General features: G+C 44.5%; 1 protein-coding gene across 1 annotated transcript in view; it reads right to left on the reverse strand.

Annotated features, from left to right (window-relative positions):
- Positions 1 to 19,135, reverse strand: part of LOC145360886 (complement C3-like) — an 83,422-nt gene that overhangs the window by 48,979 nt on the left and 15,308 nt on the right. Inside the window, exons 10-19 of the mRNA XM_080216387.1 lie at positions 18,496 to 18,611; positions 18,250 to 18,396; positions 16,096 to 16,308; positions 12,933 to 13,133; positions 11,040 to 11,204; positions 8,636 to 8,765; positions 7,549 to 7,620; positions 6,362 to 6,559; positions 2,951 to 3,059; positions 168 to 253 (exon numbers count right to left, since the gene is read on the reverse strand). Coding sequence (XP_080072513.1) covers positions 168 to 253; positions 2,951 to 3,059; positions 6,362 to 6,559; positions 7,549 to 7,620; positions 8,636 to 8,765; positions 11,040 to 11,204; positions 12,933 to 13,133; positions 16,096 to 16,308; positions 18,250 to 18,396; positions 18,496 to 18,611 — 1,437 coding nt within the window. The remainder of the gene's footprint in view (positions 1 to 167; positions 254 to 2,950; positions 3,060 to 6,361; positions 6,560 to 7,548; positions 7,621 to 8,635; positions 8,766 to 11,039; positions 11,205 to 12,932; positions 13,134 to 16,095; positions 16,309 to 18,249; positions 18,397 to 18,495; positions 18,612 to 19,135) is intronic.

Here is a 19,135-nt window from a genome sequence, read left to right on the forward strand (position 1 = left end):
AGTCTCACCACACCAGGTCAAAGTCCAACAGGTTTATTTGGAATCACGAGCTTTCGGAGCGCCGCTCCTTCATTAGGTGAGTGGAGAGGTAGGTTTCACAATATATAGACAGAGACACAATTGCAAGGTAATTGCAAGGTAAAACTGCTAGTCTGAAAACGACTTACCTTTCTGTGGTGACACACTGACAGCTTGAATTTCCCAGGTAGTGATCGAGTCTTTAAGGTAACCAGATACATCCTTTGTGACAGGGCTGATTAAAAGAAATAAAAATATATTTCCATTAAACGCTTCTCAACTAATCCCATTAACACCTTGAAATTATCACTTCTTATTGAAATCAACAACTGGACTATTGCTACCCTTTATTTGACTGCTAGCTACATTCCAAGATTATGCAAACCAATTTATTTATTCGTGTCACAAGCAGGCTTAAATTAACACTGCAATGAAGTCACTGTGAAAATCCCCTAGTCGCCACACTCCGGTGCCTGTTCGGGTAACACTAAGGGAGAACTTAGCACAGTCAATGCACCCAAACCCACACGTCTCTGGGCTGTGGGAGGAAACTGGAGCACCCACAGGAAACCTATGCAGACACGGGGAGAAGGTGCAAACTCCACACAGACAGTGACCCAAGCTGGGAATCGAACCCGGGTCCCTGGCACTGTGAGGTAGCAGTGTTAAGACACTTTAGGACTCTAAGATAGAGACAGATAGGTTCTTGATGAAAAAGGGTATCAGGGGTTATGGGGAAAAGGCAGGAGAATGGGAATGAAAAAAATATCAGCCGTGATTGAAGCGTGGAGCAGACTCGATGGGCTGAGTGGTCTAATTCTGCTCCTATGCCTCATGGTTTAATAGTCTAACCACTGAGCAGCTCTCTGTCTGCCCCCTCAGATAAATGTAAATATCCTACAGACACTAAGAGCGGGAGAGTTCTCTGACTGCCCTGGCCAATATCCTTCAACCAGCGTCACACAAAAAGGACAATTAACGGGTCATTTTCACACCAGGACTGTATCAGGATTGTCTCCTGAACTGAAAAACCTCAGTGCCCTTTGCTTCCAGTGTCCAACTTTCCCGAACCTCCACATGATGCTTTTCCTTCAGGCAGTGGGGCAGCACCGTGGCACAGTGGTTAGCACTGCTGCCTCACAGTGCCAGGGACCCGGGTTTGATTCCCGGCTCGGGTCACTGTCAGTGCAGAGTCTGCACATTCTCCCCATGTCTGTGCGGGTTTCCTCCGTTTTACTCCCCCAGTCCAGGAGCTGTGCTGGTTAGGGTGCATTATCTTCTTTGTCTCCATTTCTGAGAGGAGGTTATCAGACAAACTATCCTTTTGACTTTGCATCCTCCTATGCTGCTTCCTGTAATTACCCTACTCCACTCTGCAAGTTTCTGCATCTCTCCACACCCTCTACTCTGACCATGCAATCTTCCATACTTGTGTTCGCAATATGCCTTTCTCTCTCTCCAACTCCACCTGGCCCACGATGATTGACAAGGCCTCTGACTGTGTGTACTTTCCTCTCCCTCCCTGCAGTACAATTGGGTTCCCTCTCCTTCCATCCACCAGCATCCATATTCAATGTATCATGCCCAGCCATTCCAACACTTCCAGAACCAAAACAACTTCTCTTTCTCTCCTTTGCAAGCTTCCCAAAGGATCCTGCCCCTTCACAACAACCTGATCCAATCCTCAGTCACTCCCAACAGACTGGTCCCTTCCTCAGGCATCTTTCCATGTGAGCACAGGAGATGCAGTTCCTGTCCTTTTTCACTCCTTCCTGAGCAGCACTGATGTACAGAGGGATCTTGGGGTTCAAGTCCAGAGCTCCCTGAAACTGGACACACAAATAGTAGACAAGGTGGTAACGAAGGCATGGGGCATGCTCGCCTTTATTGTTTGAGGCACTGGGTACAAGGGTCAAGATGTCATGTCGAAGCTCTATAAAACTTTTGGTTAGGCTGCACTTAGAGTCTCACATTCCATTTGAGACACCACATTACAGGAAGGATGTGGAGGCTTTGGAGAGGGGGCAGAAGAGGTTTACCAGGATGGTGCCTGGATTTGAGCTATCTGAGGCTGGATAAACTCAGGTCGTTTTCTCTGGAGTGACCGAGGCTGAAGGGAGACCTGATAGAAGTCACAGACAGAGGCACAGATAGGGTTGACACTCACAATCTTTCACCCCAGAGTTGAAATGTTTAATACTAGTGGGCACGCACTTAAGGCGAGAGGGGGAAGTTTAAAGGCGATGTGCAGGGTAAGTCTACTACAAAGGGAGGGGTAGGTGTCTGGAACCGGTTGCCAGGGGTGGTGCTGGAGGCAGATGATAGGAGCTTTTAGCGCACGAATATGTAAGTAATAGAGGGATGTGGATCAAGGGCAGGCAGACGGGATTAGTTTAATTTGGCATCTACCAACAGTACGGGGAGAACATGCAGACTCCACACAGACAGCGACCCGAGGCCAGAATTGAATCTGGGTCTCTAGCACTGTGAGGCAGCAGTGCTAATCACTGTGCCACCTTCCTGTCCTCTCTATCGTATTAGTTACAAGTAGGCTTACATTAACACTGCAGTGAAGTTACTGTGAAACTTGTCTCGTCACCACAGTCTGGTGCCTGTTCGGGTGCACTGAGGGAGAGTCTAGCACACCCAACGCACCCTAACCAACACCTTTTTCGGACTGTGGGAGGAAACCGGAGCATCCAAAGGAAATCCCTGCAGACATAGGGAGAATGTGCACACAGACAGTGACCCAAGGCTGGAATTGAACCAGGTCCCTGGCGCTGTGAGGCAGCGGTGCTAACCGCTGTGCCACCTGTTGGACTGAAAGAATCCTACTGAATGACAATTTCATGTATAAAACCATAAGAAGCAGTGCCAATCCCACACATTCTTACAAATGCCCAGTAGTCTGGGCAATAATAATAATTTGTACCCTCCTCTGCGATCTGTGGGCAGTGTCTTCAATATCCACAGCCAACTTTCTGGAAAGTCACTCCTGGATATAATATCCTCATATGGAGAATAGTAATCATCGTCATCACCTAAGGGAGAGTGGAAACGGTCATTAGTAAGATATTCTGAGCATTAACGGAAAAGAGTGGATATTTGGAGTCGAGGTAAATGTGGGCATTTACGAGAATAAACCTTAATCTTTTCCCTTCTTAAAACTGAATATAAATTGCTGATGATTGTAATGTTTATTAATTAGTCACAAGTCAGTTTACATTAACACTGAAATGAAGTTACTGTTAAAATCCCCCGGTCGCCACACTCCGCCATCTGTCCAGATACACTGATGTGACTCGGGGATTTTCACAGTAACTTCATTGCAGTGTTAATGTAAGTCTACTTGTGACACTAATTAAATAAACTTATTCGTATTACACCCAGGAATCGTTCAAGAGAGCAGGGATATTTGATAACAGAACAAACTTAAAGGGTGCGATCTTACCGGTGGTTTATGCCCCACTGTCACTGCGGCGAGGACGGAGAATTCGGCGCTGACCCAAATCTCCGTTCACTGCAGCGGGACTGGAAAATGCCACCGGCCTGAACAGCCGTAAAATTCCATCCAAAAGCTCTGAATGCACAAAGCATTCGGAATAACATTGACGAGCTAACAGTACAAATAGATACAATTGGTTATGATTTGGTGGCGATTACTGAGACGTGGTTGGAGGGAAACCGGATTAGGGCATTGAATATCGAAGGGTACCCAGTGTAATGATTTCAGTCAGGCCATTGAGGTTGGCCCATTGGAATATGAGCTCCCTGATTAAGGAGTCAATTGATGGGCCAATCAGGGAGTCTTTTCCTTGTATTTAACCGGGAGTGTCAGTTCCTCTGGCACTCCTGAAGATAGACTCCTGACTGCGAGCACTGTGTGTACTGCCTTTGGAATTGGAAATAAAGGGGATTTGGTAAAGGGAATTTTGCATCCAAAGACTAAATACAAAAATTAACTGGACTAGTCACTTTACAAGAGCAGGTTAAGAGAGTTTGAGAATCCTGTCATGGATAACTAACTACATGAACTCCCCAAAGCCTGTCCCCCATCTACAAATCAGGAGTGTAATGGAATTCTTCCTACTTTCTAGATAGCAACTAGAACACTCAAAAAACTCGATACCATGCTGGATGAAGCACTTAACTGAACCGGGAGGCAATGGCCTGGTGGTATTATCGCTAAACTATTAATCCAGAAACTCGGCTAATGTTCTGGGAATCCGGGTTCGAATCCCGCCACAGCAGGTGGTGGAATTTGAATTCAATAAAAAATATCTGGAACTGAGAATCTGACGCTGACCATGAAACCATTGTCAATTGTCAGAAAAACCCATCTGGATACTGATGTCCTTTAGGGAAGGAAATCTGCTGTCCTTACCCAGTCTGGCCTACATGTGACTCCACAGCCACAGCAATGAGGTTGACTCTCAACTGCCCTCTGAAAGACGTTCAGTTCAAGGGTGACTCAGGATGGGCAATAAATGCTGGCCAGCCAGTGATGCCCATGTCCCAGAAATAAAAAATATATACTAGCGCAGTCAGAGGAATTGAATACAGAGTGAGAAATAGAGCGGATAGTCATTCGCTGTTACTTACTGCTTGTCCAACTACCCACGTGTTTATCTCATAGAAACATATAAAATCTTGATGTGACTGGACAGGCCTGATACAGGAAGAAAGTTGGGGAAATCCAGAACTAGGGGTCACAGTCCAAGAATAAGGGGTAAACCATTCAGGACTAAGATGAAGAAGAACTTCTTCACTTAGAGAGTTGTGAACCTGTGGAATTCTTCACACAGGAAGCTGTTGGGGGTCAGTTCATTGTTCAAGAGAGAGCTGGATGTGGCCCTTGCAACTAAAGGGATCAGGGGAAATGGAGAGAAAGCAGGAGTGGGGTACTGAAAACACAACCATGATCATATTGAAGGTAGGGCAGGCTCCAAGGGGCCAAATGGCCGCCTCCTGCACCTATTTTCTATGTTTCTAAACAAAATCTCTATACAAATATCTAAGTGGAAAGACTTTCTCAAAAAAAAGAAGGAAATTTGGCATGTCAGCTACAACTCTCACCAACTTTTACAGATGCACCATAGAAAGCTTTCTTTCTGTTTGTATCACAGCTTGGTATGGGCTCCTGCTCTGCCCAAGACCGCAAGGAACTACAAAAGGTCGTGAATGTAGCCCAATCCATCACACAAACTATCTTCCCATTCATTGACTCTGTCTACACTTGCCGCTGTCTCGGCAAAGCAGCCAACATAATTAGGGACCCTGCGCACCCCAGACATTCTCTCTTCCACCTTCTTCCTTCGGGAAAAAGATACAGAAGTCTGAGATCACGTACCAACCGATTCAAGAACAGCTTCTTCCCTGCTGCCATCAGACTTTTGAATGGACCTACCTTGCATTAAGTTGATCTTTCTCTACACCCTAGCTATGTCTGTAACACTACATTCTGCACTCTTTTTTTCTTTTCTATGAAAGGGTCACTTTATCTGTACAGCGCGCAAGAAACAATACTTTTCACTGTCTGTTAATACACGTGACAATAATAAATCAAATCAAAGATATCTTTATCTTTTCTCCAGCTTAAAAGGTGTTCAAAGATTAACATTCTGAAAGATAAATAAAGTGATGAAGAAGGCACTCAACATGCTTGGTTTCATTGGTCAGAACATTGAATACAGGAGTTGGGATGTCTTGTTGAAGTTGTACAAGACATTGGTAAGGCCACAGTTGGAATACCCTGTGCAGTTCTGGTCACCCTATTATAGAAAACATATTATTAAAACAGAAAGAGCGCAGAAAAGATTTACTAGAATGCAAGTGGGTCCTGATGGTTTGAGTTATAAGGAGAGGCTAGATAGACTGGGACTTTTTCCCCTGGAGCATAGGAGGCTGAGGGATGACCTTATGGAGATCTATAAAATAACAAGGGGCACAGATCAGCTAGATAGTCAATATATTTTCGAAAAGGTAGGGGAGTCTAAAATTAGAAAGCATAGGTTTAAGGTGAGAGGGGCAATTTTTTCACACAGAGGGTGGTGAGTGTCTGGAATGAACTGCCACAGGCAGTAATAGAGGTGGGTACAATTCTGTCTCTTAAAAAGCATTTAGACAGTTACAATGGGTATAGAGGGATATGGGCCAAATGTGGACAATTGGGACTAGCTTAGGGGTTTTAAAAAAAGGCAGCATGGACAAGTTGGGCCGAAGGGCCTGTTTCCATGCTGTAAACTTCTATGACACTATGACTATGAAGCTCACTTGGTATGTTACTTCAAAAAAGAAATGTCCTTTCATTGGGTTACGACCTGGAGAAATTACTGATACTTACTTCTGGCTAAAGTCATTTGAATTTTGTCACGTTCTTCCCGAAACTTTTGGATATGGTTGCAACAATCAAGGAATGCGGCTTTACATTTCTCGCCATATGGTATTTGTTTTGCCCTCTTAGTGCATGAAAATCCCATGGGGTTCCTTTTCAATCCTGCTTGGCAACATTTCCTGGGAAGTTCCTCTTTGTAAGTCATCACTGAAATTAAAATGAAACAAACAGGAAGTGTAAATACGCAGGTACCAAAGAGAGGGAAGTGAAATATGACCTTTGAGAAATAAGTTTGAATGATTTCAAGGAACATACCAAATGTTTAAGTCACTTTCCTGAGCTGCTAAACAGTTCAGGGCTTTAGTATGAACTACAGAAGGAACAAAGAATAAAGGAAATTACAGCACAGAAACAGGCCATTTGGCCCTCCAAGCCTGCACCAACCATGCTGTCCAACTAAACTAAAACCCCCGTCCCTTCCGGGGACCGTATCCCTCTATTCCCATCCTATTCACGTATTGGTCAAGGTGGCCCTTAAAAGTCACGATCGTATCTGCTTACACTACCTCTCCCGGCAGCAAGTTCCAGGCACCCACCACCCTCTGCGTAAAACTTCATTTACTTTAAACGAGCAATGAATTAAAGTATATTTAAAGACAAGATCATTTATTAGTGGCAAGTAGGCTTACATTAACACTGCAATGAAGTTACTGTGAAAATCCCCCAGTTGCCGCACCCCTGGCACCTGTTCGGATACACTGAGGGAGAATTTAAGTTTATATATATTGACTCTGTCGCAAGGCTTACATTAACACTACAATCAAGTTACTATGAAAATCCCCCAGTCCCCACACTCTGGCGCCTGTTCAGGAACACTGAGGGAGAATTAAGCACGGCCAATGCACCCTAACCAGCTCGTCTTTCAGACTGTGGGAGGAAACCGGAGCACCCGGAGGAAACCCACGCAGACACGGGGAGAACGTGCAGACTCCGCACAGACAGTGACTCAAACCAGGAATTGAACCTGGGTCCCTGGCGCTGTGGGGCAGCAGTGCTAACCACCGTGCCACCGGGATTAATTCCAATGTACTATTTCTTCATCTTTTTTTCTTAGTAACTTCATTGCAGTGTTACTGTAAGCCCTACTTGGGGCTAATAAATAAGTTTAAAACTTGGTTGAAATCAGAAACACATACACTTAGCTGCTTTAGCATCCACTAAACTTGTTGATCGACGTTTCCGTTTCATTGGCCGTTTGCATTTCAGCTCTGTAATTGAGATTTGAAATGAATACATGTTGAAATGTGAGTTACAGTCAACGCTCTTACAGACAATCTTCACACGCACAGCACAGGTCTTACAAACACAATAGCTAATGTCCTCAATGTACAGATTATTCCAGCAAATTAACAGGAGAATTTATCAAAATACCGCAAATGCTGGACATCTGGGTAAAAGCAGCAAATGCTGGAACTCACAGAATCCCTACAGTGCATAAGGAGGCCATTCAGCCCATCAAGTCTGTACCAACTCTCCCAATAGAACATCTTTCTCTGGCCCACCCTGTCCTGGTAACATTACGCATTCACCCCACTAATCCCCATGACATACACATCTTTGGACACTAAGGGGCAATTTGGCATGGCCAATCCACCTAACCTGCACATCTTTGGACACTAAGGGGCAATTTAGCATTGCCAATCCACCTAACCTACACACCTTTGGACCCTAAGGGGCAGTTTAGTATGGTCAATCTCCCTAACCTGCACATCTTGGGACACTGAGGGGTAATTTAAAATGGACAAAACACCTAAGCTGCACATCTTTGGGCACCAAGGGGCAATTTACCATGGACAATCTGCCTTACCTGCACACCTTTGGAGTATGGGAGGAAACCAGAGCACCCGTAGGAAACCCACACAGACATGGGGACAACATGCAAACTCCACTCAGGCAGTGTGCACTTCATAAGTGGAGATCTTAAACAGTGATTTTCAAAAGATTGAACATTGGAAGTATTGGTAATCAGGTGTGGCGGGAGTTGGGGGGGGTTGCGGGTGAAGAGGTTTAAATTAGAATTTAGGTGAAATAAGTGCAATGTGGATATGTATCATCAAACTGGATTAGATTTCAGTACGATTACAGGACACTGCATCAAACCATTATCTTATCCACCCTCCACATAAGTTATCACTGCAACTAAACCTGACCACTGTCGGACTTCCCTGTACATAAAGGTACAGAGGTTAAATCGTTATGTTGACTGCTTCCGGGAAACAGCACCTGTCCTCATCGGAGTTTTAATGTTGGTGCTTGTCACAAATGTTAGTCCCGCATCTGCGAAAACGCCAAACACATCTTTGCCACCTCCAGGCGTGCAGGCAATGTCATTCTTCTCCACCACGTTCCAGATCTATAGAGGATGCAGGCAAAGTAGGTGCGTGAGTTCACCAAGTTAATAAAGTGATGCCACAAGCTAAATTTCCCCAAGTTGGTAGGTGGAGCAGAAATTTGGGTGGCACAGTGGTTCACACTGCTGCCTCATAGCGCCAGGGACCTGGGTTTGATTCCCGGCTTGGATCACTGTCTGTGCAGAGTCTGCACATTCTCCCCGTGTCTGCAGGGGTTTCCTACGGGTGCTCCAGTTTCTCCCACAGTCCAAAAGACGTGCTGGTTAGGGTGCATTGGCCGTGCTAAATTCTCCCTCAGTGTACCCAAACAGGCACCGGAGTATGGCGATTAGCGGATTTTCACAGTAACTTAATTACAGTGTTAATGTAAGTCTACTTGTGACACAAATTTTTAAAAATCATAGAATCTATGCTGGTTAGGTTGATTGGCCATGCTAAATTGCTCCTTAGTGTCAGGGCAATTAGCAGGAGTTACGGGGATAGGGCCTGGGTGGGATTGTTGTCAGTGCGAGCTAGATGGACTGAATGGCCTCCTTCTGCTCTGTGGGGGTGCTACGATTTTAAAATTCATATCACAAGTAGACTTACATTCACACTGCAATGAAGTTACTATGAAAACTTCCCCAGCCGCCACACTCCAGCATCTGCTCGGGTACACTGAGGGAGAATTTAGCACGGCCAATGCACCCTAACCAGCACGTCTCTCAGGGCTGTGGGAGGAAACCGGAGCACCCGGAGGAAACCCACGCAGACATGGGGAGAATGTGCAGACTCCACACAGACAGCGACCCAAGCCGGGAATCAAACCCGGGTCCCTGACGCTGTGAGGCAGCAGTGCTAACCCCTGTGCCACTGTGCCGCTCTGCATGAAGCAAGTCCACAATTATTCTTAGTTCAAGAGTGTTTCTCTGCTTTGGGGAAGAGGCCTTAAAACAGCTGCACCTTTTAAACAGCAGCACATTCTCAAGGGGGTTGGCGAAGAAATGGAACTTCCTGTTTGCTGATAAACCTCTCAAATGAAAAGTACTGTATTAAAAGTTGTGTCTGTGACAGAGCACTAGCATTCAGCAGGTAACTAAAACACGTTGCAAAACACCTTGTCTTCTTCCCTCACACTTTCTCACCCAAATGTTGGTTCGAGCAGAGTGGCCACTCCTATCCTTCCTTCCCCCACATCTAACCCTAAAAATCTGACCCATCCAACCTCACCAGTTCTCTCACTCCTCCCTGGGCAAGAATTTTCCCCAAAAATGACAGTGTAATTTTGGGCGAGTAGTCACAACGCTCTCACACTCGGTCATCTGTTTTTGGGAGGGGGGAGGGAGGGTTTATTGCACTGGTTAAAGGAGGACAGGGCCAAAACACGCCATCAAACCCCACTTCACAAAGATTGGCCGCCCCTTTATAAAGGGTATCCCAATCTCAAAGTGCAATTGGAGACGCCCCCTCCCTCCCCCCCCAACCGCCTCCCTCACCCCACGGGACCATTATCTCATTGAAGGCATGTTTCCCCTCCCCCACATAAATCACCACCATTGGGGCCCTCCAAATGGGTCCCCCTCATGTTGCCCTTATCGTGCCTCACCCCCTTCATGCTTCTTCATGTTCCACCCCCTTCATGACAGCCTTCATACCCCCACCCCCCACAGATCCAACTCCTTCGCACTCCCCCAGCTACCTGGCAGTGCCCACCCACAGAGGGTGCCCGGTGGGCACAGCCAGATGGGCACTGCCCAGCCATATCCCCAACCACCTACGTCCTACACTGGCTTCTGAGACGCCCCCACCTTGGCGTGGCCATCACACCTGGTCTCCATTAGTGGAGACCAGGCGTGTTAGTGATTCTCTCCAGGTTCCCGTTGCGCCCAAGGGGTGGTCGGTGAATTCCGGGAACAGGGAGAATCCGGCTTAAAACAAAGTAGGCGTATTTCAATGGAAGAAACGTCCGCATGTCGGACATGCCGGCATCAATCACACCACTTTTCTCACCCAAAATGGCAGATTACAGGTGGTTGGTGAAATCCAACAGGGTAATGCGTTGGCACGCTAGACCTCGCCCACAATTCTATAACCGTGCGTCACCCTGATGCCATCTGGAAAATCACAGCCTTATTCTTGCACAGATCTTATTACCTGTGGGTTCATCTGGCCAAATGCTGACTACTTTTGTTCCAATAAATGGGTGAAAACGATCTCAAATGGGTTATGTTTCTGTCCGTAATTTAACTATTAATTTCCAAATGTAAACGCCGAGAGAACCAACAGGAATTACTCACCTTACTCTGCGTCAATTTATTTTTCTTGTTCAATACAAACACCGCTTTATCCACAGCGACTAAGCCAACCGTAGCCCCGGAATCTCCCGTCAGTTTCAGTTGGAATCCCTTTCCAGGTTTGTAAATTTTATTTTCATCGTGCACGTTTGCAGCAGACACTTTCAGCTGTGGAGAAACGTACGTTAGTTTGGAATACTCACAAATACTGAATTAATTTCTGCGGTGAAGTTCGTGTTTGCAAAATTTTTTTTTAATTTGTTAAAATGCAAAGAGATGTAAAATTTTTAAAAGATGGTTTTGCTTTTTCTGTACCTAGAGTTAAAAAAAAATGCAAATACAAATGCAAGTACACAGAGAAACCCAAAGTGGGACAATTTATCAGAGGCAAAAACAACAGGGTTGCTTTGGTAACAGGCTTTATGCATTTGAATTAGAACATGTTTCTGAAATTTCACCAGTCAATTTGAAATAGGCATTTGAATTGCAGCAGCCTATTGGATTTGAATTTGATGTTTCGATAATCTATAGACTAATCCTACTGTGGGGGTTTTCATATATCACTGGGGGTATAAAGGCCACAGCTCCTAGCTCCAAACCGCCTGTCAGCGACTGCCACATTTCACAGCTCTCAAAGAGAGAGAGAGAGAGAGACGCGCAAACAGTAACTATTCCCTGCAGGTGGAACAGCCACATTTATGTTTTAAAAGAGAGCTTCATCTCAATCGTAGAGGTACCGACAGAAGAACACAACACAGAAGAAGTCAGCAAAGAAGATGGAAGATTCCGGAAGATGGCAAACCTGATTGAAATTTGAAGGTGACTAAAAATTCTATTTTTTTCCTTTTTTGCTAATAAATGGGAATAGGAATTATCTAAAACAGCATTCCAGTGGAATAATGTTTTATTGGGTTTGTTAATAGTTTAGTTAACCTGTTCACTGTTAGTTAGTTAACTAAATAAAGTGTTACTTGTTATTTTACAGAGAAAGTCTAGGTAGTTATTTTGACTCAGACACTGAAAGTTGTTGAAGGGTCGATAATCCCTCTTCTCACACACTCCTCAACAGGTTAAGAAGGGAGGTATTTCTCTTTGAGTGGTTGAGTTTTAGTTCTCCGAGAGAAGATCAACTTCCCCTTTTGTAACATTTTGAACAGCACAACGCATCATTTCTGGCCCCTGCAAAACTCCATTTATTATATATTTAATTATAAATATAGTTTCCTGTTGAACGTGCCCCCCTTTAGTGCCAGGAAACCCATGGCAAGGGTGTACCTGTTGGAGGGAATGCGATCGAGCTGGCCAGCAAACTGCAGGCTGACAGTATTTCAGGGCCAGTACTCATGCACAGAGGCCTGGAACTGTCAGCCTCCGACATGAATAGACCCCCGAGCTTTTACTGATATTCACGATTGTGACCCCTGCAGTGCACAGAGTGTGGGAGATTTGAGTGTGAACTCCCACTGAAAAAACAATCATGATCTACATCAGTTTTCCCACAAATTCAGCACTTTTTGGCAGAATCACCCCCTCTCCATGCTTACCTCAGTCAAATTCAAAGTGCAAAACCTATGGGCCAGGCTTGACTTCATAAAACATCTTGGAATTTCTGACCTGGATTATTACATGTATCTCCTTATTCATCCAAACTTCAGCACTGGGGCTTAAGAGTAAAAATATTCCAGAGATTCCACCTCAAACAAACTAATACAATGATGTGGAGATGCTGGCATTGGACTGGGGTGGGCACAATCAGAAGTCTCACAACACCAGGTACCTCATCAGGTGAGGAAGGAACAGTGCTCCGATAGCTCGTGTTACCAAATAAACCTGTTGGACTTTAACCTGGTGTTGTGAGACTTCTTACTGGAACTAACACACAGCAGAAATACTCACTGTTCCAATGCAGGTGTCTTTCACATCAATCCATATGGAATCAGCAACCAATTCAATCGATCCCTTTGTCAAATAGTAATAAACCAGCAGTCTGAACGAGGGTATCAGGTCAGGGGTGATAGGGATGAGCATGTTAATCACAATTTGACCCCGCTCCCTCTGCTGTCGTCCCACAGACACGATTTGTCCTTTGCTTATCAACTGATTGAAGGGGACAAAAAGATAGAGAGAAAATTAGTTCAGAGACAAAAGTAGAATAAATCATTTTTAAGTTCTAGTTTAAAGTTCTTTTATTTGTGTCACAAGTAGATGAACACTGCAGGGCAGCACAGTGGTTAGCACTGCTGCCTCACGGCTCCAGTGACCCGGTTCGATTCCCAGGTTGGGTCACTGTCTGGGCAGAGATTTCCACAATCAAACCTCGGCTTAACCCGAACCCTAATTCCCTTCTCCGCATTCTTAAATGGGAGACCACTAATTTTTTAAATTGTGTTTCCAGTTCTAGACTGTCCCACAAGGAGAACATCTTCTTAGGATCCACACTGCCAAGTCCCTCAGGATCTCATATGTTTCAATAAGATCGCCTCTCATTTTTCACAACACTAATGAGTGTGTGCCCGTGATAACTCCCATGAACTGCATGGGGTGGTGGAGGAGAGAGAGAGATCACCAGCTGACCTCCCAGTTGGGTTATTGAGCATGAGCTCCCTGGGGTTTGGTACTTAGCTAACCAGCTGGAGTTTGTATGCTGAGACCTGTATAAAGCAAGACTGAGAGAGGATACATTAACATTTTCGGTCCTACTGGGGCCTGTTGTGTTCACCTCAGGCCTGTGGTTAATGTTTATTTCCATTTTGTATAATAAAACCATAGTTCCTTCACAGCCGACTCCTGGAGTGATTATAGTGCATAACCTGCTCCACTTTTCCTCAATAGATTAAGCTTGAATCACTCTAAGTTAACTTCTTTTGAAATATAATCATGGTTGCCAATTTACACACAGCAAACTTTCAGTAATGGCAATGAGATCCATGAGAGTAAGACAGTAAGTCTTGTCCCTGCATCTCTCTTGTAGCTGGTATATGAAGATCATGTCCACTGTAGATCTACCATCATCTGGGTGGCACAGCGGTTAGCCCTGCTGCCTCACAGCGCCAGGGGCCTGGGTTCAATGCTGGCCTTGCACATTCTCCCCCATGTCTATGTGGGTTTCCCCCGGGGCGCTCTGGTTTCCTCCCACACTCCAAACATTTGCAGGTTAAGTGGATTGGCCATGCTAAATTGCCCTTTAGTGTCTCAAAATGTGTTAGTCATCCACACAAGTCACTGGAGAGAACTTAGGGGAGATGATGGCCTCGTGGTATTATCACTAGGCTATTCATCCATGAATACAGCTAATGTTGTCGGGACCTGGGTTCAAATCCTGCCACAGCAAATGGTGGAATTTGAATACAATAAAACATATCTGGAATTAAGAATCTACTGACGACCATGAAACCTTGTCGGAAAAACCCATCCGGCTCACTAATGTCCCTTCAAGGAAGGAAATCTGCCGTCCTTACCCGGTCTGGCCTATATGTGACTCCAGAGCCACAGCAATGTGGTTGATTCTCAACTGCCCTCTGAAACGGCCTATCAAGATATTCAGTTCGGGGGCAATTAGGGATGGGCAGTAAATGCGCCTGACCCATGAACAAATTTAAAAAATGGTAATCTTAAAATCTGTGTGTAATTGTTAAGATGGGGCGGGGGGGAGTAAAGAAGTATTGAATAATATCCAATATTCCATGTTTAACACTGGCTCTGGCCTACATGTGACTCCAGAGTCACAGCGATGCCTCTCAACTGCCCTCAGGTAACTCAGGATGGGCAGTAAAAAAATCTCACTATTTTCAGGGCCGCTAATGGGTATTTTGCTCTGGTGGGTGGGTTCAAGTGTAGACAACATTGTTGGTGGAAGAAGAACTGCATTAGTAAAACATACTGGTGGTTTCACATAACCAGCTGAACAAAGTGGCCTCAGTGGTCAGAATAACCTCACTCCACAATCATTATCCTTTTTTACAGACTGTTGTGAAGTTTAATTTATAAAGTTGTCAAGAGTTTTTGCAAATTATATAAAGTCCTAGAAGGAGAACAACAGTATGTGGTCCCTTTAAAAGCTGCTTTTGTATTCAGTGCTTGAATGTTTAAAGTACAGGGTACACAGATTGCAACAATTATAACTGGGACCAAGCATCGGAGTTGCCTTGGTAACAGACCTTGCAGGCAGTTGCATTTTGATAGCTTATCAGATTAAAGAAGACACTCAGCGAAAAGGAACCTATCAGATTTGAATGTACTGTTTTTACCAGCATCAAGCCAATCCTGATGTGGAGTAGACATAAGTCATCAGGAACATAAACATAGGAACCCAACTGCCTGCCGGCAGTTCAGTTAGTGAGTTCAGTTGAGAACCAGCACAGAAGGCCATCTCTGGAGTGGTTCTCCACCCTGCCAGCAAAAAGAACCATCTCTGAAGGGAATTCTCCACCTATCTAATAACAGGTTATTAAAACATGGAATGTATTCAAGAGGCAGCTGGATATAGCACTTGGGGCAAATGGGATCAAAGGTTATGGGGAGAAAGCAGGATTAGACTATTGAGTTGGACAAACAACCACGATCTTAATGAACGGCGGAGCAGGTTCGAAGGGCCAAATGGCCTCCTCCTGCTCCTATTTTCTATGTTATGTTTTTAGGATATCGAATCAGAAAGACCGTACAGAGAAATCACCAGGAAAAACTCCAAAGTTTCCAAACAACCAGACCTGGTTCTATATATATTTTTTGAGAGTGACAAAGATTCTATTATTACTGTTTTGGTACCAAATGATCCTTGTCTTTATTTGAACAGCATTTCAGTTGAATCAACCTTTAATTAAAATGTTACTGGTTTAATTGAAGTTCTGGTTGGCTGAATAAAATAACTTGTTAATTATTCACTGAAAGTGAGTGTCAGGTCTTGATATTAATGAACTTCTAAATGTTAATGTATAACACCTTCCCAGACACTTTTACCAGATTATGAAGCGAGGTAAAGGGGATTAACCGCTGCATTGCAACAATAGGAGTCTTGAACTTCTATAGACAATAAGACATGATTGGCATATAGAGGACATACCATGTAGGTAAAATGCTTTATCTGGTTCTGGGTTGCTGCATTGTCATTTCGGAGATTGAGAGTAACCACCAAATTATTTCCTGGAGTTAGTTCTACTGGTTGAATTCCAATGTGCAAATAGTTTTTCGAGCCACCCTGGGTTTTATAAGGTTCTGCCACCATATTCGCCGTGGCTTGCCGAGACTTAGGTAGGTTGGCAACATTTGTTTCAACCTATTAAATAAAAAAAAAGAAAACTGATGCCATTGAGTAAATGCAAATTCTACACTCGACTTCTAAAGTAACACTGCTTCACGTATCAGTTAGTCGCACTGAAAATGTGGCAAACATTTACAAGAGCAAGGTTAATCAAGAATAACATCAGCAGAAAGTAGGTTGCTACACCATCTGAGATTTCCGCCTTCCACCAAATTTCGCCTCCTCTTTATCCCTGCATTTGGGCAGCACAGAGGTTAGCACTGCTGCCTCACAGTGCCAGGGTTCGAATCCCGGTTTGGGTCACTGTCTGTGCCGAGTCTGCTCCCTGTGTCTGCGTGGGCTTCCTCCGAGTGCTCCAATTTCCTCCCACAGTCCAAAAGACTGGTTAGGCTGTGCTAAATTCTCCCTCAGTGTACGTGAAATAGGTGCAGGAGTGTGGTGACTAGGGGATTTTCATAGCAACTTCATTGCAGCGTTAATGTAAGCCTACTTGCGACAATAATAAACAAGCTTTAACTTTACATTGAACGTGTTTCCAGCAGCATTCTATGGGTGGGATTTTTCAGCATTCCCTGCTGGTGGAAAACTTGATCCTGCCAAAGGTTAACCACTGTGCCACCCATCAGACATTGAATGGTGATAAGAGTCTCAGATATATGCAGAGTACAGGAATGAGATAGAGAATCTGGTGAACTGGTACGGCGACAATAACCTCTCCCTCAATGTCAACTAAACGAAGAAAATTGTCATTGGCTTCAGGAAGTGTAAAGGAGAACATGGCCCTGTCTACATCAATGGGGATGAAGTAGAAAGGGTCGAGAGCTTCATGTTTTTAGGTGTCCAGATCACCCACAGCCTGTCCTGGTCCCCCCATGCTGACACCACAGTTAAGAAAGCCCATCAACATCTCTACTTTTTCAAAAGACTAAGGAAATTTGGTATGTCAGCTATGACCCTCACCAACTTTTACAGATGCACCATAGAAAGCATTCTTCCTGGTTGTATCACAGCTTGGTCTGGGCTCCTGCTCTGACCAAGACCGCAAGGAACTACAAAAGGTCATGAATGTAGCCCAATCCATCGCATAAACCAGCCTCCCATCCACTGACTCTGTCTACACTTCCCACTGCTTTGCCAAAGCAGTCAGCATAATTCATGGCCCCCACGCACCCCGGACATTCTCTCTTCCACCTTTTTCCTTCAGGAAAAAGCTACAGGAGTCTGAGGTCACATACCAACCGACTCAAGAACTGCTTCTTCCCTGCTGCCATCAGACTTTTGAATGGACTTATCTTGCATTAAGCTGATCTTTCTCTACAACCTATGTATGTATGACTATACAGCTATGACTGTAACACTCTGCACTCTCATTTTCTTCTCTATGAACGGTATGCTTTGTCTGTATAGCGTGTAAGAAACAATACTTTTCACTGTATACTAATACATGTGACATTAATAAATCAGATCAAATCAAACCAAAAATATATGTGAAGATAAACAGTGACAAGAGCCAATGGAAAAAGCAGGATGTGTGGGCCAATTGAATGATTCTTTCTTTGGGTAGTCAGAAGGTTTTTTCCCAGGATGGAAGAGTCAATTATTAAGGGATATAGGTTTAAGGCGCGATGGGCAGGGTTTAATGGAGATGTACGAGGCAGATTTTTTACACAGAGTGCCTAGAACTCGCTGCCGGGGGAGGTAGTGGAAGCAGATACAATAATGAGTTTTAAGGGTTGTCTGGACATGAATAGGATGGGAATAGAGGGATACAGTCCCCGGAAGGGTAGGGGGTTTTAGTTCAGTCGGGCAGCATGGTCGGTGCAGGCTTGGAGGGCCGAAGGGCCTGTTCCTGTGCTGTAATTTTCTTTGTTCTTCCAAAGCAGCTTTGGGCACCTACGACAGGCCAGAAGGCCGCGTTGTGTGTCATATTAATGAATCTATATTAAACGTGCTCACCTTTACTGGGAGATTTTGTGGTTGTCCGACCGTATTGATTGTCAGCCTGGCAAGACCATCGGCCTGTGTGTTCGAATCGACCATTCCGTTATTGGCTCTCACAGGGATGCCCCTGGCTGGTGATCCATCGGGATTCGTCACAAAAACCTTAAATAAGAGGCAACAGAGAAAAAAAACAATCTTTATCCCTTTCCTCTAACACAGTGAAAGAAAAGATGGAAAGGCAAAGCAAAGAGGTATTTGTACCATTAAATCAAAAGGCATTCCAGGTTTGTAATACTTGGAGGTCTTTGTGAATAATATGGTGTATGGCGAGGTGACTATCTTTATTCCTGCTTTCTCTGCTTCCACCATGTCACTACCTGTATCATAAAGCAACAAATTGGAAGGAAAGGAAATTCTATTAGACACTTTACAAAATTCCAGAAATAAGATATTTTTGCTGCGGGCTAACTGAAATGTAATACTTGAGAAAGGATATACTGGCCCTGGAGAGGGTGCAGAGGAGATTCACGAGGTTGATTCCAGAGTTGAGAGGGTTGGCTTATGAGGGGAGACTGAGTAGACTGGGGCTAGACTCATTGGAATTCAGAAGAATGAGGGGAGATCTTATAGAAACATATAGGATTAGGAAGGGAATAGATAAGATGGAAGCAAGGAGGTTGTTTCCACCGGTGGATAAAACCAAAACTAGGAACATGGTCTCAAAATAAGGGGAGGCAGATTTTGAACAGAGTTCAGGGGGAACTGCTTCATACAAAGGGTTGTGAATCTGTGGAATTCCCTGCCCAGTTGAGGCTCCCTCATGGAATGTTTTTAAGGCAAGGATAGATAAATTTTTGAACAGTAAAGGAATTAAGGGTTATGGTGAGTGAGCGGATAAGTG

Source organism: Carcharhinus amblyrhynchos, chromosome 33 (genome assembly GCF_965287045.1).
Source record: "Carcharhinus amblyrhynchos chromosome 33, sCarAmb.v2.hapA, whole genome shotgun sequence".
Taxonomy (NCBI): Eukaryota; Metazoa; Chordata; class Chondrichthyes; order Carcharhiniformes; family Carcharhinidae; genus Carcharhinus; species Carcharhinus amblyrhynchos.